This window comes from Scyliorhinus canicula, chromosome 1 (genome assembly GCF_902713615.1).
Source record: "Scyliorhinus canicula chromosome 1, sScyCan1.1, whole genome shotgun sequence".
Lineage (NCBI taxonomy): Eukaryota > Metazoa > Chordata > Chondrichthyes > Carcharhiniformes > Scyliorhinidae > Scyliorhinus > Scyliorhinus canicula.
The window spans coordinates 27949536-27976875 of NC_052146.1; the positions used below are offsets into that span (position 1 = coordinate 27949536).

Genomic DNA, 27340 nt, shown 5'->3' on the forward strand with positions numbered 1-27340 from the left:
ATCGGTGATTACTGATCTTGATGAATTTCGCTGTGGGCCAATGAGCTCTTTACTTTGCTGGGCTCTTGGCTGATAGTCTGTGCTGATTGCTGCTGACTATTCCGGAATCTTCTGAAGGGACAGGAAGGCTTCTGGTTTTTAGTTTGGTTTGACCAAGAATTTGGAGGGCCACAGACCTGATCTCCCTCTCTCACCTGACGGACTTGGTTTAAAGGTTCAAAGTAAAGACCTTTCTCTCTAAATCAGATTGAACTGCAAGGAAGTTTAGTCCAGCAACAGCTGCAGATAGGTCCAGTTGTTTAAAGAACCCTCGTTAAAATCTCATGAGGGGAACTCTGTTTTACCTAAGTAAAGCTAGGGGATATTCTGGTGGAATTGGAAACAAATAAGAATTACATAGGCCTGACACGGATTTCCTGAGCCCAAGGTTAATAAAAATGGAGGTGACTCCCCAGAGGAAATCCTACAGTCTGGGGATTCGGACTGAATGTTGCAGCCAGATCGTTAGCCATCCAACTGGTGGTTCTCAATCACTTGTGTCCTGGAAGGACAGTCTGCTGAAAAAAACAATTTCAACATCAGAAGCAAAGGCATTCACCTTCCATCTCACATTAATCCTCTTTTATTTTTCCCCATCCCTCTGTGTTTTTAGGTAGAGGGTGGGACGGTAAGGGGTGGGAGGGAAGAGTATATTAGCTGGCTGTTATTCTTGTATAATTATTGCATGCCTTATCTGTATTGTTATAAATTAATGGTTGTTGTGTTTCACTGACAAATCTGATGCGCTGCTATGTCATTAGAGAAGACTTGGAAAAAAGATCATAGAAACGTTATACAAATTATTGGTTAATTCACTTGTTTTGGGACTCTGGGGTGGTCCTTTCACTTCCAAGAGCTAAATGCTTCTGCCCAGTTCTCTCAGAAAGCATCACACAGGAGTCAATCGCTGATTGTTGTAGGGCAGAACACTGTCCCTGGCCAACCCACCAGTTGCCAAGCAACCAATTTATCCGACTCCCTCTAAACCTGGTTCCCACAATCCACTCGGTGCCAAGGAGTCTGACTTCCTCTTTCCAAAATCAAAACCTGGGAAAATGGGCAGCACAGTAGCATAGTGGTTAGCACAGTTGCTTCACAGCTCCAGGGTCCCAGGTTCGATTCCCGGTCACTGTATGTGTGGAGTCTGCACGTTCTCACAGTGGTGTGCGTGGGTTTCCTCTGGTACTCTGGTTTCCTCCCACCATCCAAAGATGTGCCGGTTAGGTGGATTGGCCATTCTAAATTGCCCCCCAAAAAACCCTGGGAACACAATATCCTGGCAAGCAGGCTGCTTCAACTTTGAGTGTTCTGCTTAAAAGCACATTACAATTTTTTCATGGATCAAAGTAATAAAATAACATAAAAGAAATGGGAACAAAGGAAATAAACACGAAGGACGTTTACAGCACAAAGATGGACTTAAGTGAGTCAAATCAAACATAAGTGCAAAAAAATGTCAGAGCTGTTTGTTGGTGTAGCTGCTTTATAGAAGAAAAAATGTCCAGTGTTGCAGCAGAAGACTGCGGTCACTCAACTACCAAAAGACCTTGATGCTAAAATGACCAGTTTTCCAGTAATTCTTCATCAGACGGCGACACAAACACAACCTATTATGACAAATTGAAGACTGTGGTAGTCACCACTGATGTATTATATTGTATTTATGGTAAGGCCCCTGTACTACGGGTACGGGGGTAGATCCCTGCCTGCTGGCTCGGCCCAGTAGGCGGAGTATAAATATGTGTGCTCTCCGTACAGCAGCCATTTCGTCAGCTGCTGTTGGAGGCCACACATCTGTGTGTAATAAAGCCTCGATTACATTCTATGCTCGTCTCGTCGTAATTGATAGCGCATCAACGACATGGATGAAATTCCCATTAATATTGATGTGCCCAGCAACCAAAGTGTGGAATGGAAATGCTCAGTTGGTTCTGATGAAAACCACAGGACCATGAGAAAACAAGATTCATTGGGCACAATTCACTGGAAACAATTTTAGGAATGTTTGGCAGGATGCTTTACAAGGTTCTGCAATGCTGAGATTGAGACCGCTGTTCACTGGCATTTAAGCATTTTATGGGTCCCCGGGGAGTTTCTCCCTGGTCGAGTCCGCACTCTAAATTTTTCCAACACTGAACTCACCAGCATGACCAGTTCCTCATAGATTGGGGCATCATTTTGAAAGGCTGCCCTGGTCTCTAACCCACCCCCCCCCCCCTCCTTTCAGGAAATCCTCTTCACCCCTCTAATCTTTCTGAGGCCCTCTAACATGCCTCCTCATCCCACTTCATGGCATGACCCCCTCACAGGTGTCAACCTTGTTAGTGTCAACCTGGCACCATGCACCTGGCACATCTGGCCTGGCGCACTGCCAGGATGCCCAGGTTCCAGGGGTAGTGCCAGGTGCTATCATTATTATTGTTATCTTGCCTTGTTACCGGACACCTGAGGGACTCTAATGGTCTCCAAGACCAGCGCCCCACCCCCCAAGGTGCCATCACACCTAGTCCACACTTGTGGAAACCAGTGCTAATCGGCACCTGGTTGAGACCTCACAGGCCATTGATTCCCAGGCACTGGATGAAGGTGGCATTGGGGTATTTAAATAAGCCTAATAGCTCATTTAAATATCATTATCTAGATCACACCCAGCGAGTGTGATCCAGGCCGTGCCAGGTGTAGCGAATCAGGTGACTCACAATTGGCCGGTTCCTGGCATGCAGCCCAATTTGGTGCTCTCCCGGGATTCACCTGTTATATCCGGCTCCACGCCAGGCACAACGCAATGGCTGAATTGCGCTAGTGGCAGTAGTAACTTGCATGGCTGACAAAACCAAATTAAAGCTTATGGTAATTTTCAAACTTAATGCTGTCAAAAATCAAGTTCCCTGCAAGATGTTTTGTGCATGTCCATGACAACAATTGGATGGATGAGGATGGAGTAAAACTGTGGATCAATAATGTGTGGAATAGGCGTCTTAGTGGCCCATTCTAAATTCAAGATCACATAGCAGCATATAATACCCTGTTAAATCCAACTGCACTTGGAATTAAGATTGTAATGAATGAGGCAGGTCAAGCACAGATCTGTTGCATTCAGACAATTTTGTGAATATTGTCATCAATGTTACCGGGCAGAGTACAGCCTTTTGGGCTAACTCATTATCCATCAGCCAAATCAATTATTGGTGCCGGGACACGGAGAGGTGCAACCGTGGACCAACGGGCCAGACACTAGCCAGGTTAACTGGGGTGGGGGCTGGCTCTCACAGGGCCAGGGGGTGGTGTGTGGTGATGAGAGCATGTGGCCCGTGTAACCCCCCTTGAAACTGAGGCGGCGCACAGGCACGGACTGCCATTGCCACGACCTGTAAGGCAACCGTACCCCACTAATCACCCACCTTTGCCACTAGTTCTGCAGAGTGACACTGGGTATATGGGTGCCCCGCAGCCCACCTCCGCCAGGCCCCCTGCTCACACAACTCGCTGCCACCAGTCAGCAGGGCATCACATGGCCCGCCCAAGGGAAACTCACAGTAGCCCCTACAGGGGGGCACCGGACAGGGGCCGCAGAGCATATAATTAGCAAGGGCAGCACCAGCCTGTCTGGGATCTCACAAGACCTCGATGCACAGGTGCATCCGCCCTGTCACGGAGACCCTATAAGCCCAGTCGGCTCAATACATCCATTTCAATCTGGACCAAGCCCACCAGGATGCACGGGCAGTGGGGTCCGCTGCCAGTGATGGGATGCCCCGAGTACAAGAGGCGATCAATGGGATGCATGTCCCCTTACGAACACCAACAGATGACAGGCCGCTCTACACAAACTGAAAGAGATTCCACTCGGTGAATATGCAGCTGATACTTGACCATCAGCTGCGCATCGTGCATGCCTGTGCCCGATACCCGGGCAGTGTGCAAAACGCCTTCATCCTGGCACACCCGACGATTCCTGACATGTTCAAGACTCCCCCGCCAGCTGGGGGGTTGGCTCCTGGGTGACAAGAGGTTATCCACTGCGGTCATGGCTCATGACACCTATCCAGAGGCACAATCAAAACCAAGATGCGCTACAACAAAGTACATGCAGCGACCAGGGGCATGATCAAGTGGTGCTTCGGCCTCCTGACATTGCGGTTCAGGTGCCTGGACTACTCTGGAGGGACCCTCCATGATGACGCTGAGGTGGTTGCCCGTATCGTGGGCGACCTGCTGCATCCTCCGCAACATCGCTCTGCAGAGGGGCAATGTGGTGGAGGGGAAGGATGAACACCAGGTCTCGTCCGATGAGGAGGGTGAGGGGATGGGTGTGAATGGGCAGGACATGAGAGTGAGGCAGGTAAGGAGGCCGCACAACGAGTGCGTCAGGAACAACATGCACAGTACGCTCCGATCGCCTCCAGGTTCACTGACTAGGTGAGGGGGGCACTGGCCAGGGGCATGGACACCGCGTGTGTCACCCTGTTGTGCCCAGTACCCATCAGGTGCGCCAGGGACAGGGCACAAAGGGAGGGGGGAGTCCGAGATGCTGCGGTGTTCCAGCACCTCACCTGTGGTAGTCACTGGCACAGGCCCCCATCACCTCCTCCCTCAGGTGCTTGAGGGCTTCTCCATAGGACAGGCGTGCGAGCAGAACTCCTGAGTCTCCCCCTCCACCTAGAAGTGCCAGTCCTGGTAGTCCGTTTTGGTTTCAATCAGGGTCTGGCAACCATGGAGCACAGGGAGTGGGCAGTCTCCGTCTGGAACTGTGCAAAATCACCCATTGACTGCGCCACCACCTTTTGGGTCTGTGTCACATCAGCCAGTGACTGTGCCTACTCCCTTTGGAACTGGGCCACCTCCCTCTATATCTGCATCACGTCAGCCAGGGCCTGGGCAATGCCGCCGACGATCCCAACCATGGCCTGCTTCGTCTGGGCCACGCTCAGATATCCAGGTGGCTCTGGCACATGACTGCCTGTGAAGCAGCAACTCTGTCCTGGGCCTCAGCCAATGTCTGCACAGAATGCCCCAGGCCTTGAACATACTAATCCATAGCCGAAACCTTCGCTCCCAATGCCTCCACAGCAGAAAATGCGGGCCACCCGGGAGTTGTTTGCCTGGATGTCACACATTGTCAGCACCATCTCCTACTCCTGCATGCGGTTGGACTCCTCCAACTACAACTGCAGGTACTAGATGCCCGTCGACAACCCCTCATGCAGTCCTTGGCTCTGCGACTGAATCTCCACAATGAAATGAAATGAAATGAAAATCGCTTATTGTCACAAGTAGGCTTCAAATTAAGTTACTGTGAAAAGCCCCTAGTCGCCACATTCCAGCGCCTGTTCGGGGAGGCTGGTATGGGAATCGAACCGTGCTGCTGGCCTTCCTTGGTCTGCTTTAAAAGCCAGCGATTTAGCCCAGTGTGCTAAACCAGCCCCTCGAAGGGACTCTTCATTTCAGAAGCCTGAACCCGTCTGGATGACAGTTAATTCCTAGGGCGGCCTGTCCTCCGACTGTCCGCCCCGTCGGGTGTTCCTAGCTCCACCAGCTGCAACGGGCCAGCTGTGTGTTGAGCATCAGAATGTGTCCCAGGGGCCTCTTCACTAATGTGCCAAACTGAGGTGAATGTCTCTGGGATGGTTGAAGGTGTTGGCGACAGCTGTGATGGCAAATCCGTGTCATCCTCAGCCTCGAGCTCCAGGTTGTTCTGTGACTTGGGTTGAGGGCTGCCATCTGACCTGCTCCAGTCGTCAGTGCTCGGTTCATTGGCGGGCTCCAGCTATGGCACTAGCTGGGGGTGGAGGACACCTGATGGACCTGCCCCATCACAAGCGAGTCCTACAAGACACCAGACAAGACACATGATTAGACCGCAGGCTGGGGGGGGGGGGGGGGGGGGGGGGAGGCGCGTGCGGGTGGTGGAGGTGCGAATGGTGTGGGTGGTGTAGGGGTGAGGGAGGAGTGAGAGTTGGATGAGGGTGGTGGCGGGGTGGTGTGGGGGGAGTTGACACACGTATCATGGGACTGCAACTCAGCAGTGTATCATTTCCTCGCCCATGGCCGCCCTCACCCTGGTGACCTCCCTTCCCTGTGGGCCTCCGACCACATCCAGGGTCCCCTGCTCTGCCATGGTGAGCGGTCACAGGTCCAACAGTCCCCTCCAGTTTTCTCCCACTCCTGGTGATTATGAGCGGCCTCTCTCCCGGTAAGGGGAAACTGAAATTGGCACTGTTCGACAGTCCCATGCATGGAGCCCAGGGGGTAGGTAGCTGGTGGCCTTAGTGGCCAGGGCACCTGGGCATAATGGCCGGTATGATGCCAGCATGTTGTGCCGAGTGGGGGTTCGGCCATCCTCAGGGTTGTAGCGGGGGGGTGGGGGGGATAGGGTTACTGCTGCGTGTGACGGGTGTTAGTTCCAGGGGCACAGTGTTGTCTATACTCTCCCTGGTCACCTTGAGGAGGTTGTGCAGTTTTTTCTGGCAGTGCTGGCCGGTCTGACAGTGTTGCTGACGACGCTCACCCCCTCTGCCAACTGTGCCCAGGCACAGCAAATAGTGACAGCCGGCAGTCTCCTTCCTGGGCTGGGGTACAGGGTCAACTGCCTCTCCTCCACCGCATCCAGGAGGGTCTCCAGCTCTGTGTCTGTGAAACGGGGTGCCGCTCTCCTCGCTGGCAACTTGTTGGCTTGGATGCTGTGTGTGGGGAGTGAAGTGTGTGCATGCGGCTGCAGGTTGTCAGTCTCCTGAGTGTCAATCGCAAATCCAGCGAGTCCCACGCCTTTTCTCATTGGAATCGATATCGCTGATACCCAAAAACGACAAAGACCTGACGGAATGCGGATCATAGAGACCCATTCCGCTGCTTAATGTAGACGCGAAGATACTCACGAAAGTCCTGGCCAAGAGACTGAAGAACTACATACCGCACGGAGTTTCAGAGGACCAGACTGGCTTTGCCAAGGGTATGCAGCTAACAGCAAGCATCCAGCGGCCGATGAATGTAATAATGAACCCCTCCCGGGGAGAGAACACCAGAGCTGATCATCTCCCTAGACGCAGAAAAGGCCTTCGACAGAGTCGAGTGGAAGTATCTCTTTGAAGTACTGGAACGATTTTTGCTAGGAGCTGGGTTCACCTCCTGGTGAGATGCCTGTACAACGCCCCCAAGATGAGCATTCAGACTAACACCTCCAGCTCTGAATACTTCCAACTGCACAGATGCACATGGCAGGGATGCCCACTGTCCCCTCTCCTGTTCGCCCTAGCAATTGAACCCCTAGTGATCGTGAGACACAAAGCTGGAAGGGCATCCAAAGAGGAGGCAGTGAGCACAGAGTGCTGCTCTAAGTGGATGACCTGCTCCTATACATCTTGAACCTACAGAAAGGCCTGAAAGCAATCATGCAGCTCCTGGAAGAGGCAGGAGCCTTCTCGGGCTACAAACTCAACCTGGGCAAGAGCGAGGCTTTCCTGGTAAACCAGAACGGGGGAGGGACAGAGCTGGGGGGAATTCCATTCAAACTAGCCCAAAACAAATTCTGCTATCTGGAGATCCAGATAGCGTATGACTGGACATGGATCCACAAGTGGAATCTGACCAGTCCAGCAGAGGAAGTCAAAAATAACCTACAGAGATGGGATGCACTCCCGCTCTCCATGATGGGGAGATTGCAGAAGATCAAAATGAACGTACTGGCAAGGTTCCTCCTCTTGTTCAGATCCATAACAATCTTCATCCCCAAGGCCTTCTTCCATGACAAAATGGTCATGGCGTTTGTGTGGGGGGTAAGAACCCAAGGATCCCCAAATCGACACTGCAAAGGAGGAAATATATGGGCGGTCTGGCCCTGCAGAATCTACAGTACTACCACTGGAGAGAATGAGGGGTTGGATACGTGAACCAAATATGGAATGGGTGAGGATGAAGGTGTCTTCCTGCAAGGGAACAACCCTCTGGACCCTCACCACGGCAGCACTCCCATCCCCACCCCCCAACAAGATACATCCTGCCTAGTGGTGGTAGCCACACTAAAAACATGGAGCCAGATGAGACAACATTTCGGTCTTACCGAGATGTCCCCGTTGACCCCAGTCTGCGGAAACCACAAATTCCCAGCAGCCATGCTCGACTCCACCTTTAAAAACTGGAGACATGATGGGGGGACGCTAACAATCAGAGATTTCCACATAAGGGACAGACCAGCGACCTTGAGCGAACTGACGGAAGACCTGGAACTACCGACAGGACAGGAACTCGGACACCTCCAAATCAATCACTTTCTCGGCAAGATACCCCAGGGCCCCGAGAGACACACCATTAGAAGAACTGATAAACGCGGACAGTAAGGGGGGGGACTGTGGGAACATCTATCGACAGTTACTGGACAGGACAAGACTGCCACTGGATGAAGCCAGGCAGAAATTGGGGACGAACGGGGATGGAAGTGGGTTGGGGACTCTGGAGCGAAGCACTGAGCAGGGTCAACTCCACTTCCTCCTGCACAAGGCTCAGCCTCATGCAGTTTAAAGTGGTGCACAGAGCATACCTGACCAGAACCCAAATGAACAGGTTCTACCCGGAGGTGAAGGATAAATGCAAATAATGCCAGGGAGGCTCGGCCAACCATGCCCACATTTCTGGGCTTGCCCCAGACTTGTCGGGTCTGCACAACCTTCTGTGAGGCAATATCCAAGGTTGTGGGGTGAGGGTGGAGCCGGGCCTGAGAGTGGCAGTCTTCGGAACATCCAAAGCTATATATGGGGAAGGAGGCCGAAGCCCTTGCTTTTGCTTCCTTAATCGTACACCGGAGAAACTTGCTCGGCTGCCGATACCACCCACAGCTACAGACTGGCTGGCAGACCTGCCGGAATTTCTCCAACTGGAGAAGATTAAGTAAACTATTTGTAGGTCGGAAGCATGTGGGCCATTCGTCGGCCTGTTCAAAACCTGTTTGAAGCCAACAGCGACTAGGGAAGGGGGAGATACGGGGTGAGAGCAGACAAGAACACATACTACAAGGAGGTACAAAGGGGGAAGAGAGGAGAGGGGGGAGGAGATTGGAAGGAACCCCAAAGGAGCCACTGAGAGAAGCATGGGGGGGAAAAGGGGCAAGGAAAGGGGGCAGGAAGCCCCACCCCCCCTCCGAACCGACAAGGTATACAACAAAAGCCGCAGAAAAAAGGATAGGAGCTCAACAATAGAGCACCCATAGTGGAAGACGGGATACCAACGAGGGGGAAGGGAAGATGGGGAGAAAGTATATTAAATATGTATGTAAATAAGAAACTGTACAGCACGTAAATATCGGCAACATTATCTGTGAAAAGTATCACTGTAAAATTGAAAAACGGCAATAAAAACATTTTTTTAAAAGTGTATAGGGGCAGAAATGGCAGTTAGGGCAGCAATATGCTCCTCCTGCCAGATGTGGGAGATGAGGGAGCTTTCTAGCGTCCGTGACAACTATGTCCGTGGGAAATGTGACCAGCTGCATCTCCTCACAGACCGCATAGTTCAGTTGGTGCAGTAGCTGGACATATTGCAGAGCATATAGGGCGCAGAGAGTGTGATAGACACTAGCTTCAGGGATGTGGTCACACCAAAGGTTCAAACAGGTAGATGGGTGCCCGCCAGGAGAGGCAGGCAGGTAAGTAAGGAGTCTCCTGCGGCTATTCCCCTCTCAGGTATACTGTTTTGGATGCTGTTGGGTGGATAGCCTCTCAGGGGAAGATACCAGCATCAGCCAGGCCTGTGGCACCACAACTGGTTCTGCTGTAGAGCAGGATCGGGCGAGGTCCAAGCGAGTGATAGTAGTGGGAAACTCGATAGACAGGGGCACAGACAGGCATTTCCCGCAAACGGGACACTAGGATGGTGTGTCGCCTCCCTGGTGCCAAGGTCCTGGATGCCTCTAAACGGCTACTCGGCATCTTGAAACAGGAGGATAAATGGACAGATGTAATTGTCCACATTGGTATTAATGACATAGGCAGGAAAAGGGAGGAGGCCCTGCAAAGACAATTCAGGGAGTTAGGTCTAAAAAGCAGAACCTCTAGGGTAGTAATCTCAGGATTACTCCCCGTGCCACATGCTAGTGAGGCTTGGAACAGGGAGATAGTACAGTAGAACGGGGCTAAAGAGCTGGTGCAGGAGGGAGGACTTCAGATATATGGATCACTGGGATGGTTTCTGGAGAAGATGGGACCTGTACAAAAAGGATGGATTGCACCTGAACAGGAGGGGCACCAATATCCTGGGTGGGAGGTTTGCTCGTGCTGTTTGGGAGGGTTTAAACTAGTGTGGCAACTGGGACAGCGGGCTACTAAGTGTCGGGACTGGGGAAAAAAGTGAGACTGAAGTAAACATAGCACAAAGTAAGAGGAGGCAGAGGGGATCCGCTCAGCGGGACTGTAGGTCTGGAGTGCGTTTGCTTCGATGCAAGAAGTATATCAGGTAAGCGATGAACTGAGAGCCTGGATTACTGCATGGAACTATGATATAATTACAATTACGGAGACATGGTTAAAGAAGTAACAGGACTGGTAGCTTATTGTTCCGGGATGTCACTGTTTTAGACGGGATCAAATGGGAAACTAAAGAAGTGGGTGAATTGCATTGCTGTTTAGGGAGCAGATCACAGTTGTATTGAAGGAGGACACATTGGAGGGATCTTGCATGATGGGAGCTCAGAAATGAGAAGAGTGAAATTACAATGTTGGGAGTGTACTATGGACCTCCCAACAGCCCGCGGGAGATAGAGGAGCAGTTGTGTTGTCAGACACTGAAAAGGTGTGAAAAAAACAGGGTCGTTGTGATGGGTGACTTTAATTTCCCCCATAGTGACTGGGAATCCCTTACAGCCAGGGGCTCAGATAGAGAGCAATTTATTAGATGTGTCCAGGAGGGTTTTTTGATACAATATGTTGACAATCCAACCAGGGAGGGGGCCATACTAGACTTGGTATTAGGGAACGAACCAGGCCAGGTGATTAATGTTTCAGTTGGGGAGCATTTTGGGCTCAGCGACCATAATTCCATAAGATTTTGGATAGTCATGGATAGGACAAGAGTGGCCCGCCCGCTGGTGAGGGTGCTTAATTGGGCAAGGGCCAATTACACCCAAATTAGACAGGAACTGGGGAATGTGGATTGGGAGAGGCTGTTTGAGGGCAAATCCACGTCAGACATGTGGGAGGCCTTTAAAGGCCAGTTTGAAGTGCAGGACAGGCATGTCACCGCAAAAATGAAGGACAGAAATGGCAGGATTCGGGAACAATAGATGACAAGGGAAATGGTAAGCTTAGTCAAAAGGAAAAAGGAAGCACACGATAGGTCTGGGCTTCTAAAAACTGACAAAGCCCTTGAGGAGTACCGTGAAAGTAGAAAGAAACTTAAACTTGGATTTAGGAGGTCTAAAAGGGACGATGAAATGCTTTTAGCAAATGGTCAAGGAGAATGCCAAGGCTTTTTATGCATGTATTAGGAGCAAGAGGGTAGCAAAAGATCGAGTAGGCCCACTTAAGGACAATGGAGAGAAGTTCTGCGTGGAACCACAGGAAGTGGGTGAAACCCTTAATGAGTACTTTTTGTATTGGCATTCACCAGGGCGAAGGACATGTCAGATGTTGAGGTAAGGGATAGGTGTGTGAACGCTCTTGAGAATGTCAATATATCAAAGGAGGAAGTGTTGAGTATCCTAAAATTACTGCGAGAGGCCAGGGTAGAAATAGCTGGGGCCTTAACAGATATATTCATATCCTCATTGTCCACAGGCAAGGTTTCAGAATACTGGAGAATAGCCAATGTTGTTCCCTTGTTTAAGAAATGAAGCAGCGATAATCCAGCAAATTATAGGCCGGTGAGCTTGACATCAGTGATGGGAAAGCTTTTGGAAATGACACTGAAGAACAGGCGATATGCACATTTGGAGAAAAATGGACGAGTTAGTGACAGGGAAAGGTCATGTTTCACCAACTTGATAGAGTTTTTTGAAGAAGTGACAAAGAAAATTGATGAGGGAAGGGTTGTAGATGTAGTTTATATGCAAAGTGACAAGGTCGCACATGGCAAACTGGTGCAAAAACTAAAATTACATGGGATTCAGGGTGGGCTGGCTAGATTGATACAGTACTGGCTTGGTTATAGAAGACAGACAATAGCAGTGGAAGGATGTTTTTCAGAATGGAGATCTGTAGCTAGTGGCATTCTGCAGGCATCAGTGCTGTGGTTTGTAGTATATAAATGATCAGGAGGAAAATGTGGTTGGTCTGATTAGTAAGTTTGTGGATGACACGAAGATTGGCGGAGTTGCTGATAGTCAGAGGATACAACAGGATCTTGATAGATTAGAGACTTGGGCACAGAAATGGCAGATGGAGTTTAATCCAGACAAATGTGAGGTGATGCATTTTTGGAGGAACAAATCTATAAAACCTTGGTTAGGCCGCATTTGGAGTATTGCGTGCAGTTCTGGTCACCACATTATCAGAAGGAAGTGGAAGGTTTGATGAGAGTGCGAAGAAGGTTCACCAGGATGTTGCCTGGTCTCAAGGGTGTTGGTTATGAGGAGAGGTGAAATAAACTAGTATTGTTTTCACTAGAAACACGGAGGCTGAGGGGAGATCTGATAGAGGTCTACAAAATTATGAGAGGCATAGACAGGGTGGATATTCAGAGGCCTTTTCCAAGGGTGGAAGTGGCAATTATAAGGAGGCTCAGGTTCAAGGTGAGAAGGTTAAAATTTAAAGGAGATGTGCGGGGCAAATTTTTCACGCAGAGAATGGTGGGTGCCTGGAACATGCTGACAGAGGATGTGGTGGAAGCATGCACATGAACAACATTTAAGAGGCATCTGGATGGGTACATGAATGGGGAGGAAATGGAGGGATATGGACCGAGTAAGGGCAGAAGGATTTTTTTTGGTTAGGGCACCTGTTCCTGAAGGGCCTGTTCCTGTGCTGTACTTTTCTTTGTTCTTTATTTGCTTCAGCAATAAATTCAAATAACGTACCAACTTCTCGGGCCTTATTTTCCAAAGGATCATTCGGTGCTACAACAGCTTTGATCTCATAATCTTCTTCAACAAACAGCCAGCTCAGATGCAGGACATTGTCTTGCAGATGACCACTGACTGCCTTTTGAGGCTGCATCCTTGAGCCTAGCTTCAAAAAGAACTGAAATCCAAAATCTTACTGTCTGCATAGGGAGCAGTCGACAGTCTCTGTTTGTGATGGAGCATGAACCACCACTCAATGAATAAAACTTACCAGCTGCTGTAGCATAAAAATCTGCTGGTTCTATTCATGACTTTGGAAATTCCTCCATCAAATGGCATCCCGTTGTCCCGCTGTAGGTTGCCATCTGCTTTTTCCAGAATGTGCAATTTTATCCAGACATCCCAACTCATTAATGATATGTTTTGATTTCAGACAATATAGAGGGTGTCAACTAACTGTCGCCCCTTGGAATGAAAGGTGGTAATAAGCCAACCTTTGAATTTTGAAGATTCGTCCCACTTGGACCTTGCAAGTTAATACCTGATGGATAGAGACTTACTGTTTGGAGCCCATCTTGATGTTCATCCAGTATTGCAATGCCAGGTCCCGTCTTGATTTTAAAGTCAGTGTTGAAGACATTAACTTCCACTGTATCTGACCAAAAGTCTTGATCATGACCAGTTATTTCTCCTAGTAACTCTACGTTTGTGCCTGTCATTATCTCCAATATCTTGAATAGTTTGCATTCCATAAATATTTGAAATTGTTAAACATAGAGAACTCCTTGAAGCATCCCATCTTCCTGCATTGGAAACGGTCTGAAACCCTGCTGGGCAACCTTACCTTCTGTGCTGTTTCTTTGTGCTGCAGAGTGGTAGGTCTGCCAACCTTGAGCCTACCCAGCTAATGGAGTTGTCTAAGGCCTCAGTGTTACGACAGATTGAAGCTTGATTTAGCTCCCTGAGTTCAAGCTGCCTAGCGTACTGAACCACTTGATCAAGTGCGAGATTATCTTTCGCCTATAAAAAAAGTCTGCGGCGGAATTCTCCATTCCTGAGACTTAAGTATTGACGCCAGGGCAGAATTTGTGGACTTCTACGTCAGCAAAACTGACACTGCACCAGTTGAGGGAATAGCAGCAGTGCTGCATGGAACACAATTGATTCCAATGAGAAACGGTGTGGGATTCGCTGCGTCCATGATTGGCAGTCAGTAGGTTGACAAGCGGAAGGCAGAAACACACTTCATTCCCCACACACACTCACCCCAGTAAACAAGATGGCACTGGTTGCGCTGGAGCACCCCATCCTGCTAATCCGCCCCCCCCCCCCCCCCCCCCCCCCACCAAAAAAATCTTGGCGAACATCTGAGAAAAGTACTCCGTTGGCTTTGGGCCCTCCACCCTCTCCAACACTCCCACATTTCTGAGGTTCTGTCACCTTGACCTGGTTCTCAAAGTCATCCACCTTTGCCCTCAGAGTCTTCTTCCTCTCCTCCACCAGCACCAGCAACATCTTTATAATAAGAATCTTTATTAGTGTCACAAGTCGGCTTACGTTAACACTGTAATGAAGTTACTGTGAAATCTCCGAATCGCCACACTCCAGCACCTGTTTGGGTAAACAGAGGGCGAATTCCGAATGTCCAATTTACTGAACAGCATGTCTTCCAGGACTTGTGGGAAGGAAACCTGAGCACCCGGAGGAAACCCACGCAGGCATGGGGAGAACGTGCAGACTCCACACAGACAGTGACCTAAGCCGGCAATCGAACATGAAAATGAAAATCACTTATTGTCACGAGTAGGCTTCAATGAAGTTACTGTGAAAAGCCCCTAGTCGCCACATTCCGGCGCCTGTCCAGGGAGGCTGGTACGGGAATCGAACCGTGCTGCTGGCCTGCTTGGTCTGCTTTAAAAGCCAGCGATTTAGCCTTGTGAGCTAAACCAGCCCCTCACATGCGTCCCTGCCGCTGTGAAGCAACAGTGCTAACCACTGTGTATGATGCAGCCCAACATCCAACGAGGTGACTTGATCATCATGCCACAACAGGCCCCCTCCACACTCTCCCACACCTCTCCATCCTCCTTCACCGCCACAGTGGTTTTTTTTCAGTCTCTCCTGAATCGGACCAAGTTCCTCCTCAATATTGACCACTTTAAGGGTATCCATCATCACCCTGCCTTGCTCTCAAAATGCTTCGCTGTTTTTCAAACTCCTGTGCCATCACCCCAGTCAGTGTTTCTGCCGTGATATGAGCAGACCCACCCAAGGCCGGTTCAGCCATCTTCCCTCCTGCTGAGCTTCACTGGCTTTCTGACTCTGCCAAAGTATTACCCCCCGTAACCTTCTTGCCACCAACATTCTTCATAGATTTCAACATATTTTCACCAACAAATTCCTTATCCCATATTATGGGCCAATTTTGATAACCAAATTCCCTGGGAATCAGCTTAAAAAGTCCCCAAAAGAGCGCAGACCATGACGGGAGCTACCTTATATGCGACCTTCTCCTTCCTGTCACCACTGAAAGTCCAGGTAAATCTCTCTTGACTATTCTGCGCTCTCTCTCTCTCTCTCTCTCTCCCTGCTCTGCTGAGTCTCGAGCATATGACTACTGATGTCACTGCTACATCATCATGTCACTGTTACACATTACGAACTCATTATCAGAACCATCAACCCATTGTACTACAGTTCCGTATTGTCAGTTCATGTTAAAATGAGTTCTGATGAAAGATTATCGACTTGAAACATTGGACGTGATCAAACGGAAATGTTTCTAAGGGTCATTTGTGGCAGATTTTGCTGGGAGCTTCCTGCTGGCTCTGCCAGTGAGTTGCCCAACACTATCGAACAACACTTAGGACGCTATTTAATGGCCTCGTCACACTTGAGTGACACCGCCGTTGGATCATGGGAGAGGCCGAAATTTGGACACATGCCGGACACCGATGAGTCCGCTATCTAACCGGTCTACCCCTGTAGGCGAGAACCAAATCCTACCACGGTGTGGCGAGAAATCAATAATTACCAATTAAAGCCAATCTTCACACAATTAATAATAATAATCGCATATTGTCACTAGTAGGCTTCAATGAAGTTACTGTGAAAAGCCCCTCGTCACCACATTCCGGCATCTGTTTAGGGAGGCTGGTACGGCATTTGAACCCACACTGCTGGCATTGTTCTGCATTGCAAGCCAGCTATTTAGCCCACTGTGCTAACCAATTAACAGGAACAATACCCTACCTAACGACCTCCCATAATCTAACCGCCTCCCCAGCAAGTGAGCATGCGGGTGCAGTACATCTTTTTTAAAACGTGAAGCTTTCGGAATGGCTGCTATGAAGATTTGAGGAATTGAATAGCCATCTTCGCTCCTGGGCAATGAGCCCGGCGGCACTGGAGTTGTTACCCCAGTGCTCGGTGGAGGAGCCCCATGGGGGACAGCCTTGGTTGGGAGTGGGGTGGGGTAGGGGGGCAGGAGTGCCCCTTGGCTGGGGGGGTGGTGAATGCTTCAACGCCCATGGATCTGCCATGCCACCCCCTAGATTGTGTGTACCCGTGCAACCCCAGCTCTTGCCTGTCTAACCCACTGATCACCCATAACTCCCACTGATCATGGCAGCCTCTGACGCAGTGCAGCTGACGGCTATTTGTAATGGGGAATTGGCAATCGTAATTCAGTGAGCACTCTGCAGCTCCCAAGTGGATTCCCGTCAGTAGGCGTGCCATGTGGCATGTGGGAATTATTGCCAAGAACCGCAGTCAGACCGTGAGGCCTGGACACTGTGCCTGAACACTGCAGTAAGCAACACCACAGACATAGCTGGCAACATCTGAACACCTAGGGCTGGTCCCCAGCATCAGGAACATTTCTGTGGCCAGAGGGTGGGTGGGTGTGTGAACCAGGGAGGGGAGCAGCAGCCAGATAAAGTAACAATGCGAGCGGGTGTCTGGGGTACTGGGTCTGGGTCCGGTAACCAGGGGCTCCCCGCTGCGACTGGTGTACATGGTCAGAGCATGTTGGATGGCACCTGCAGGATGGCAGGGGATGTGGGGAGGAGGGGGGTGGAACATGGGGGATGGACAGTCTTGGTGTGGAAGGCACGATTGGTTCTCCTGTGTCTGACCCTCTCCAAATCTCTACAGATAAAACACAGGATGAATTATATCTTGGACCCTGCAGAAGATGCCTTCTTGGTAGGCCAGGCCATGAGACCAGATGCCGGAGAAGGCAGCGGCAGCAAGACCGACAGAGGCTCAAGGTCGCCGCCCATATGCATGGTCCTGTCCCACACCCTGAGGACCATGCCGCCCATTAGGCCATGGACAGACCCAGAAGGGGAAGCTGGCGACAGCCCAGGTGTCACTGGTCGTTTGAACAGATGACAGAAAGTGTGTGTCACATGAGGCTCCACCTCAACAAGGAACGGTGCGGTACCCATGCCATGTCCTCGCGACCTTTGCACCATGTGGAGGAGGAAGGGGAGGACATCTGTTCATGGTGGCTATCAAGGTGACCATAGCCCCGGATTTCTACACCTCAAGATTATTCCGGGGCTCGAGAAAGGACTCGTGCAGCATTTCACAAGCTACAGCCCACAAGTGCATCTGTGAAGTCATGGATGCCCTGCTTGCCCAGGCAGCTGACTGTACTAACTTTGATCTGCACCAGGCTCACAAGGTGCCTCGGAAACAGGATTCTCCATCCTCAAAGGGATGCCCCAGGTCCAGGGGTAATAGATGGCACGCAGGTCGTCTTGTGTGCTCCAAGGTGCCAGGGAGTGCTCTACATCAATGGAAATGGGTTCCACACCCTGAGCGTTGAGCTTGTGTGCGGCCACCATGTGAAGAGCAGGAACATGCGTGCAGGGTTCCCAAGGAATGACAGCTACACCCTGGGGCAGCCGGACATCCCCAGCCTTTTTGTGGACCACCCCAGCATAACTGGTTTGCTCTTGGGGGATAAGGGCTGCCCGCTGAAGACCTGGCCTGGCTAATGAAGCCAGCACAGTGGTCGATGCAGAGACCTGATACAACGAGGCCCATGCGTCCACCTGGGCTGTAATTGAGCAGTGCATTGGAATGGCGGATGAGCCCGAGAACGAGTTGCAGGAACAGCCGGATGATGGAAGACAGGTGACAGCAGCGAGGGCCTAGGATATGTCGCCCTGTTCCGGGGGAGTCCAAGACATGCCGTTGTCGGGCGCGGGGGGGATTCGTGCTGGCACCCAGCATCCCCTCATCCCGGTCAGTGTCTCTAGGGTCCTGGGGGTCACCATGGGTCGGAGGGGCAGCTGCCCCTGCGTAATCTGGCTCTGCCAGCCCTGGCGGCTCCCCAATGTCTGCATGATGGTGATCAGTGACCGGGACCTGTCCCCCAGCGAACCGGGCATGCTCCACAGCACCTCGACAATGCCAACCTGAAACTGGGATGTTCGCTGCAGTTCCTCAAAAAGGAGACCCTCATCCTGACCTTATCATAGAATGTAGCTTCATCCCCCCCCCCAACCACCCTGTTCCATCTCCCCCCCCCCCCCCCCCCCCCCCCCCAACCACCCTGTTCCATCCTCCCTGTTCTGTGTAACAGCTCTCCAGGATGATGGGATTGTGTCTGCACTCTCAGCGGGACATTGTCGAAGGCAGGGGTGTGCTGATTATCCGCTGTGAGCTGAGTATTGGCGCTCCTCAATCTATGCCATAGTAAGACTGTCTGCTGAGTGCTCGCTCACACCCATCACCTCCATATGGTGTGCCTAGGGGTGGGGGGGAGGGTCATTTCAGGACCACCAGACCGGGGTGAGTGCTGGGACAGGGACAGAGGATTTAAGGTCGGCTTGCATTGCGGAGGAAAGTTGCAGAGGAGTTATATTTCTCCAGTGCAATGTGTTTTAATGCTGTACATATGTGTCCTCAACTGCCCACTCAGATCCTTGACTTGCTTAACTTTCCATTGCATCTTGTTGTATCCATAGGATGCATATCAGAGGTATGGGCAGCCTGTTGCTTACCACACCCCGAACCTGGGGCCCAAGGACCCGGCCCATTTGTGTGTGGCTGTTCCAGGGGCTGAGTTCGTGACATGCGGGGGGGATTCAGGTTTGCACCCAGCATCGCCTCGTCCCGGTCAGTGTCTCTAGGGTCCTGGGGGTCACCTTGGGATGGAGGGGAAGCTGCCCATGTGTCATCTGGCTCTGTCAGCCCTGGCAGCTCCCAAATGTCTGCACCATGGTGATCAGTGACCGGGACCTGTCCCCCAGCGAACAGGGCATGCTCCACAGCACCTGACAATGCCAACCTGAAACTGGGATGTGCTCCAGAGCTCCTCAGAAAGGTCCAACTGGGACTTGGACAGTGAACTGGAAGTGCTGCCGAGGCACTCAGCCATGGCCATCACTGACTGAGCCAAGCCTTGAACACCTCCACTCATGCTGCTGATGTCGTGCACCAGCCTCTCCACTGCAGTTGTCACCCTAGCAGTGTTGGCTTCAGTGCCACTCATTGCCGGCACAATCTCCTGCACCCTTGGTCTCTGAGACTCCTCCAATCGGCTATGGATCTGCTGGAGTAATACTGACATTTCCCTCTGAACGTCCCGGCCTCTTCCTATCGTCTTCATCAGCTCCGGGTATATCTGTGCCAGAGTCACAGCATCAGGCTGGGATCCAGCTGGGTCCTCAGACCCAGCAGATCTCCGACTGCTGTCATGCCTGGGGGTTCCTGCCTCCACCTGATGTACATCATCAGCAGTTTGGTGCTCACCAGATTGTGGCCCAGAAGCCTGACCACTATCATTTCCAACTGATGTGTGTGTATATGCACTGGAAGAGGGTGGGGATGACAGCTGTGCCGTGACTATAACAGTTGTATCCTCCGAGCTCTCCTCCGAGGTGTTCTCCCTGAAGTCAGGAGAGGGGGCCACCCGGGATGGGCTGGCGCTGTCAGCTGCTGGACCTGTGGGAGAATGGACTTGTGGTCAGTGGGAGGGTCGGGTCACTCAGTAAGTCTATCACTACTCACATTTGACAGGTCCTCTGGGTAGAGTCTGGTGATCCCTCACCTCTGTGGCATCCACCTGCCTCCGCGTGGGTGACCGCCCTGTTCTCGACGACACCAGTCACCTCCAGTGCCTGCTCATCGAAGGAGGTGAGGATTCTCAAGTTCGACACTCCACCACATCTGGGCCTTCTCCCACCGATTATGGGAGAGTTTTTCCTGAGGACATCGTTAGCCACACACGTGGTTCACAGTTGTCGGGTGAGGGGGGATCGGGGATGTGAAGGGAGGTTTGGGGTGGAGGGAGGGTTGAAGGGGTCGGTGGAGGGTCTGCTGAAGGAACAGAGGGATGGGTGGAGGGTTGGGGGTTGCCTTGGGGGTGCTCCCTTGGGTGGGGTGGGACGTTGGTTTCTACTCACTCTGCTGCCTGGTGTAGGTCGTTGACCTTCTTCCGACACTGAAGGCGAGTCCTCCTGTCACACTGCCCAAGTTGCTGCTACCGCCACCTCATCATAGGCAGCGCTGGCTGCCTTGTGGCTCACCCTCCAGGATTCTTGGGGGAACAGGACATCCCTCCTGGCCTCCACTGCATCCAGGAGCCTCCCCAGGTCAGCATCCCAGAATCTTGGGGCCGGTCTCTTCAACACCATTGTTGCGAGCTGGCTGGGGTTGGCTGAGTAATTGCAGCCTAAGTGCTGCTCGGTGTTGCTAGTGAGGGGCTGGCAAGCGCGGTTCTGGCGAATCAGCCGGTGAGCCATCATTCAGGATGGGAAGCCCATGAGGCTTCATTAAGTAGACCAATTAGCGTTGAATAATGTCGCTGGCCTCGCTGGGCCGAGCACCAGGAAACACGCAGCAATTCCTGCTCGCTACAGCACTTGGAAATTTTTCCGGAGAATGGTGCCCACTGTAATTCTGGGACAGCTAAACTCATTACTGAGTCTTCATGATATAGTATACATTGGCCTTCATTAACCAAAATAAACAGCAGAATATCTGCAGAAGTGGCATAGGAGACTCACGTCCATAATAGTTAATGACCTTTGTAGATGCAGCCAAGAAGAATTAACTTCTCTTGGAAAGTGGTTAATGATGTATGACAGTTCTAGAATTATGGTAAAATGTTCACTGAACTGTAACCTTTGATATGGCAAACAAGGAAATGGCTGCATCAACTTTTTATGCATTTGATCAAACACAAATGAAAGTATCACAGGAGTGTGCCACTATTCAGTATCAAAGTTACACTGATTAAGTAGCATTTAGCCACTTGCGAATTATGAAACTAGCAATGTTGTAGTCATTTCTGGATTATCCAGATTTTAGTGCCAAACTAGTGAAAAATGTCTTCTAGGAAAACAAGTGATTTGCTTTAGAAGGCTCATTGCGATCTAAAATTCTTGGGTTAGATTTATTAATCCTTCCAATCAAAAGAAAGCAGCAATTTCTTTGTTAAATATTTATGAGAGCAGGAAAGGATGCTTTTTACTGATTGTTTGTTCTTCCTATTGAATTGGTGTCAGAAAGAAAACTAATATGTTTGTGTGCACTGCCATTCCTAAATGCTAACATTATTATTTCAGATGATGAAACATTTAAAGATAAAGTTCAATTGCATGATTCAACTTCACAAACAGTAGAAAAAAGACGCCGTTACGCTAATGAAGGTAAATGTTTCATTATTTGTCTTTGTGTTATTTTGTCAATACATATTATATAGGTAGAAATAAGACTGAGGAAATTACATCTAGAATTGGCTATCCATTTGAATTGAAAAATTGTATGATCCAGGTCATAATTTGTAGTCTTTTCCTCATCCAACAGAAAGTGCACCTTTATTTTTATTTCTATGCTACCTCTTCCATGGATTTATTTCCTCTCCGGTCTAGTATCACCCTCTCTTGAGGGATTTTCCCCATATGTTTTTGAATTTTCATAATGCAGATGTACACAATGGCAAAGAGGTATTTAGGGTGCAGTAAATTGCTGTTAGATGATTCAGTAGCATGAGATACAATATGGCAGGCACCCCAATTCAAACATTGGTAAGGTAGCGGCTGACTGTGATATGGAGTGCTCCATGCATTGGAGCTGACATTCCAGTGACAGTCGTATTTTTGGAGTCTTGAACTATTAAATAGATGTGAATAAAAGTGGAACGGTTAGGAAGGATTAATTGTTTAATCTAACAGAGGCAACACAATAGCGATAAACTTTATTTGATCTTAAAACAAAGCGATAAACACTAATATATAACAATGGACGGCACAGTAATAATAATAATAATCACTTATTGAAGTTACTGTGAAAAGCCCCTAGTCACCACTGGCGCCTGTTCAAGGAGGCCGGTACGGGAATTGAACCCGCACTGTTGGCATTGTTCTGCTTTGTTTTGCATTACAAGCCAGCTGTTTAGCCCACTGTGCTAAACCTGCCCCTAAACCAGTGGCACAGTGTCTAGTACTGCTGCCTCACAGTTCCAGGGACCCAGGTTCAATTCCAGCCTCGGTTGACTGAGTGTAATTTGCACTTTCTCCCCGTGTGTGCGTGGGTTTCCACTGGATGCTCCGGTTTCCTCCCAAAGATGTGCGGGTTAGGTGCATTGGCCATGCTAAAATTATCCCTTAGTGTCCAAAAGGTTAGCTGGGTTACGGAGACAGGGAGGAGGCGTGGGCTTAATTATGGTGCTCTTTCCACGGGCCGGTGCAGCCTCGATAGCCCAAATGGCCTCCTTCTGCACTGTAAGAATTCTATGAATAAAAATAATGCATGTCCAGAGTTAGCCAAGTCAGATGAGAAGGCAATGCCTGCAAAGCCATTGATTCATTGCAGGCATTCCAGTAATTGGAACTGAGCATCCCTTAGGAAGGTAATCTCATAGATGGACAATTTTCTAGCATGACTGTTTCATGTTGAAAGTTACAGTGATACATTTCTCCGTAATGTGAGCTCCGCTGCATGGTTGTGCATGTTGGCCAAATTTGTTTCAAGCAAAATGTAGTCCCTTAGTGACATGAGTACCACATCTCAGAGTTAGTCACTATCTTGCCTATGCCCGAATTGGAGTGCCTCCCGTGTTATAACTCATGAAGCATGGTTGCATATTGGTTAGCACTATGGCATCACAGCGCCAGGGCTTCAGGTTCAATTCCCGGCTTGGGTCACTGTCTGTGCAGAGTCTGCACGTTCTCCCTGTGTCTGCATGGGTTTCCTCCGGATGCTCCGGTTTCCTCCCACATGTCCCGGCAGACATGCCATTAGGTAATTTGGACATTCTGAATTCTCCCTCTGAGTACCCGAACAGGCGCCGGAATGTGATGACTAGGGGCTTTTCACAGTAACTTCATTGCAGTGTTAATGTAAGCCTACTTGTGACAATAAAATATTATTATATATATATATATATATATGCCACGGAATCCTCTACAAAAGCAAATTTCTGTAGCCTGACTACTTCAGTGTTTACCTCTGCATTGTGAAAATATAAAAATAAATGGGGGAAAAAACCAAGCGAGAAAGGGTGATTGTAGGTCGGAGATTAAATGAACTGTTAACCATGGAAGAGCTTGAACAGAAAAGAAATAGAAGTAAACGTACTCCCCGATGGAGAAAAGTTTGTAAATAATGTGAGCTGAATCAGCTGGAAGCAACACATTGTATATTCACCAGAATGATAACAAATTTAAAGGTTACTTTCATTGATCACTTCAAAATTGTGTAGAGATACGACAGGGTAGATACAGAGCAACAATTTGGTGGTGATTCAGGAACAAGATGGCATAATCTTAAAATTAGATCCATGTCATTTAAGAATGAAATCAAATTGGAATTTCCACAGAGGCAGTGCTGTCCCCGTCCTGTACAGCTGAAATGTTGGGTGTGAGGTCATCCCTCCAGTTTGGGAAGCCAAGACCATATTTTAAGGTCATCAGAGTTGTGGCTTCAGTCCCCATGTGGACTATGTCCTACACGGGTGGTACAATAGCACAGTGGTTAGCACTGTTGATTCTCAGCGTCAGGGTCCCAGGTTCGATTCCCAGCTTGGGTCACTGCCTCTACAGAGTCTCACGTTCTCCCTGTCTCTGCGTGTGTTTCCTCTGGGTGCTCTGGTTTCCTTCCACAAGTCCTGAAAGACGTGCTTGTTAGGTGAATTGAACATTCTGAAATCTCCCTCTGTGTACCCGAACAGGCACCGGAGTGTGGCGACTAGGGGATTTCCACAGTGTTGGGGATTATCACCCTCGGTTCTTGGCTCCGGAATTATGGTCGAGGATAAAAGTTGTGACTTTGCCAGAGCGTGTCAGTGAGAGGGAAAGAAAGGAACAAGACAGACTCCAAAACAAGTTTCAAACTTATAATTTACTTAACACCGAAATCAACCTCTCCAATATCCCATTACACATGAATAAAACTTATGCTTTATCTTATTATTACTGGAGAAAAAAATACTAACGGACATAGCAAAAATCTTCCTTTACACAATTTCTTACAGATAAGCAAAAGATTACCGGAGTTTAAAACGCTACCTCCCTCCCTTGCCTCTATTCCTATCTTAGGTCGGGAACTTCAACAAGTTGGCTGGGGATACTTACAATCCTAGGGGGGGCTCTGTCGTCTCCGGGTGCTTCCTTCCTTGGGTTGAAAAAGGTGCCCGCTGATCTTCCCTCGTGTCACGATTCTACAAAAACCTCAAAACTTCTCCCGCATGTCTCTTTTAAAGGTCAATTTCAAAAGCTGACTCCGCCCCCTAAGCAATTTCAAGGACAATGGATTTCTGGACACTGGCAGTTTCGTTTTTTCCTGAAACTGCTTTACCCTGTTTGTCGATTTCAATGTCCTGTTTAATGCTTGTCGGCCAGTTTTTTTCCATCTCCCTTTGTTCTTCTGGTGATTAGATCACATCGGCCAGTTTTAACGAACTGCTAATGTTTGTCCGGAGCTTCCTGAACGAAATCCCATCAACAGATTGGGTCTTTTGTTTTCTGTTATGGGGCCGATTTGGGTGGCCATTGTCTCCCTGCTGGGCTGTTTTCTCCTCGTCTGCTGATCTCCATCTCCCTTTGTTCTTCTGGTGATTAGATCACCGGTGTGTCTGTGTCTTTGCTGCACCTTGATTCCTGTGGTTCGCACCTTTCCTGAGCCCAATCCACAGGCAGGTTAGGTTAGCCCTGCCGAGCCTTCTGGGAGGTTTTGTCAGCTAGCAGCCAGAGTTGGCCACTTTAAAATGTCAGGTTTCTCCTGAGTCCTTTTAAAAATATGGAGGATTGCCCTGAAACTTACAACAGTTACTTCATTGCAATGTTAACATAAGCGTACTTGTGACAATAATAAAGATTATTATTATTATTGCCTACAAAAGTCTTGCCTCCGAAAGTTGCTGGTCAACCAGATGACTATATGCTCTCCAGTTCTGGCAGCACTCTGGGAATGATAACCACCGTTAAAGACTGTAGTCAGTTCCCAGGGAGGAATGCTGGAGGAAGCCTGATAACAAATGAATTCAGGGTGGCTTTGCTGGGACTAAATCAGGGAGGCTCTGGCAGTGAGGTGGTGTGGTGATCTGGAGGTCAGGGTTAAAAAAAAAAAACGAGGAGGGGTGGCTATTTCTGTTGGCCGATGGGGGCGGCAGTATTTCCATTAGACACTGAGTGTCTGAAGAGGAGAACACTCCTGAGTCTGCAGCCAGGACACTCTGGTTTGCCTGCCGCCCTGGCCACGTCTGGTGATGAATGAAATTCCTGCTCAGGAAGTAGCTTTTTCATAGAAAGGACAGCAGAAATGTGGAACTAACTCCCCAAAGTGCTGGGTGAATTGATATTTTTAATAGGTTTCATTGGTAAGGGTATCAAACAATACGAAGTAAAGATGAGTAAATGGAGTTGGTGAACTTATAATAACTCTTACTCCTACATTCTCATGTAACTTTGACTGCTATAAACTGGCCATAAACGTTGGAATGAGGTCTGCAGAGAAACTGTAAAACCATTATATTGTTCCACTGGGATTTCAAGATAAAATGAAAAACTCAAAATCAAGTAATGCTGTGAACAGCTAGCTTGAAGGCTGTCTTATATTTAAAAAACCTGACTTGTTCAGTGCACTGCTATTGCTAAGTTCTGATGACTATTATTTCAGATGATGACGCATTTCTGAAGTTTCGCAGTATAGCAGAAGATGATTCCAGTTTTGATTCAGGTAAAATTTTAATTTTCGTTTTTGAACTGTAACTGATTTATCCTGTAAGTGAGTTGCTATTAGTCTGCAAGATTGCCTATCTCGTGAATGATGGAAGATATAGGGGATGTCAGAGGTAGGTTCTTTACACAGAGAGTAGTGGGGGCATGGAATGCACTGCCTGTGGAAGTAGTTGAGTCGGAAACATTAGGGACCTTCAAGCGGCTATTGGATGGGTACATGGACTACGGTAGAATGATGGGGTGTAGATTAATTTGTTCTTAATCAAAGTTCGGCACAACATCGTGGGCCGAAGGGCCTGTTCTGTGTTGTATTTTTCTATGTTCTATGTTCTATCTCCAGAAAATTGCCCATTTCTTCCCTACCTCTGCTGCTGAAACTCTCACCCATGTCTTTTTTTACCTCCAGGATTGACTATGCAATGCTTTCCTGGCTGGCTTGACTTCTTGTGGTGAGATAACCACTGTAGTTATGTGTACTGCAGTAAGGGGATGTATGCGGCTGTACCTGTATACAGGTTCCTCCGGTCAGCCCCTGCCGGCTAGCTCCGCCCACAGGGAGCTTATGTATAAATGTATGAGAGCTGCTCAGACCCTTAGCTACTGTTGCAGATGGAGGAACAACATCGTACAGCAATAAAGCCTCTATTGTACTAGTCTCTCGGCTTTGAGTATAATTGTTTGCGCCACAATTTATTGCTGTACGATTTCCCAGTCACCATGGACATCAGAGTCAAGCCTGACCGTCTGCAGCTGGATCCGCATGCGCCTCACGCCAGAAAAGACTTATGATCACTGGCTCGCAGTCTTCGAGGCCGACATCTCTTCAGCAGACCCTCCCCCGACGGAGGCTCAGAAAAGCAACTCCTGTACTCCAGACATAGCTCCCGCGTCTTTCCGCTCATTCGAGATCGACCGACTACACTGCAGCTATGGAACTGCTCAAGGAGAACTATGCACCATCGGCGAACACCCTGTTTGCGATGGCATCAACTTTCTACTCGCGTCCAGCAGCCGGGTGAGTCGATTGAGGACCTTCTGGAGGGCCCTTATACCTCTGGTACGAGACTGCGAATGCCGGGCCCTCACAGCCCGGAACATTCTGATTTAGCTCATGCGCGAT

At 49.4% G+C, this 27340-nt stretch overlaps 1 protein-coding gene across 1 annotated transcript in view; it reads left to right on the forward strand.

The window, feature by feature from the left end:
- Positions 1-27340, forward strand: part of LOC119978332 — a 198672-nt gene that overhangs the window by 20481 nt on the left and 150851 nt on the right. Inside the window, exons 6-8 of the mRNA XM_038819897.1 lie at positions 15474-15559; positions 21607-21690; positions 26159-26218. Of these exons, the coding sequence (XP_038675825.1) occupies positions 15474-15559; positions 21607-21690; positions 26159-26218 (230 nt within the window). The remainder of the gene's footprint in view (positions 1-15473; positions 15560-21606; positions 21691-26158; positions 26219-27340) is intronic.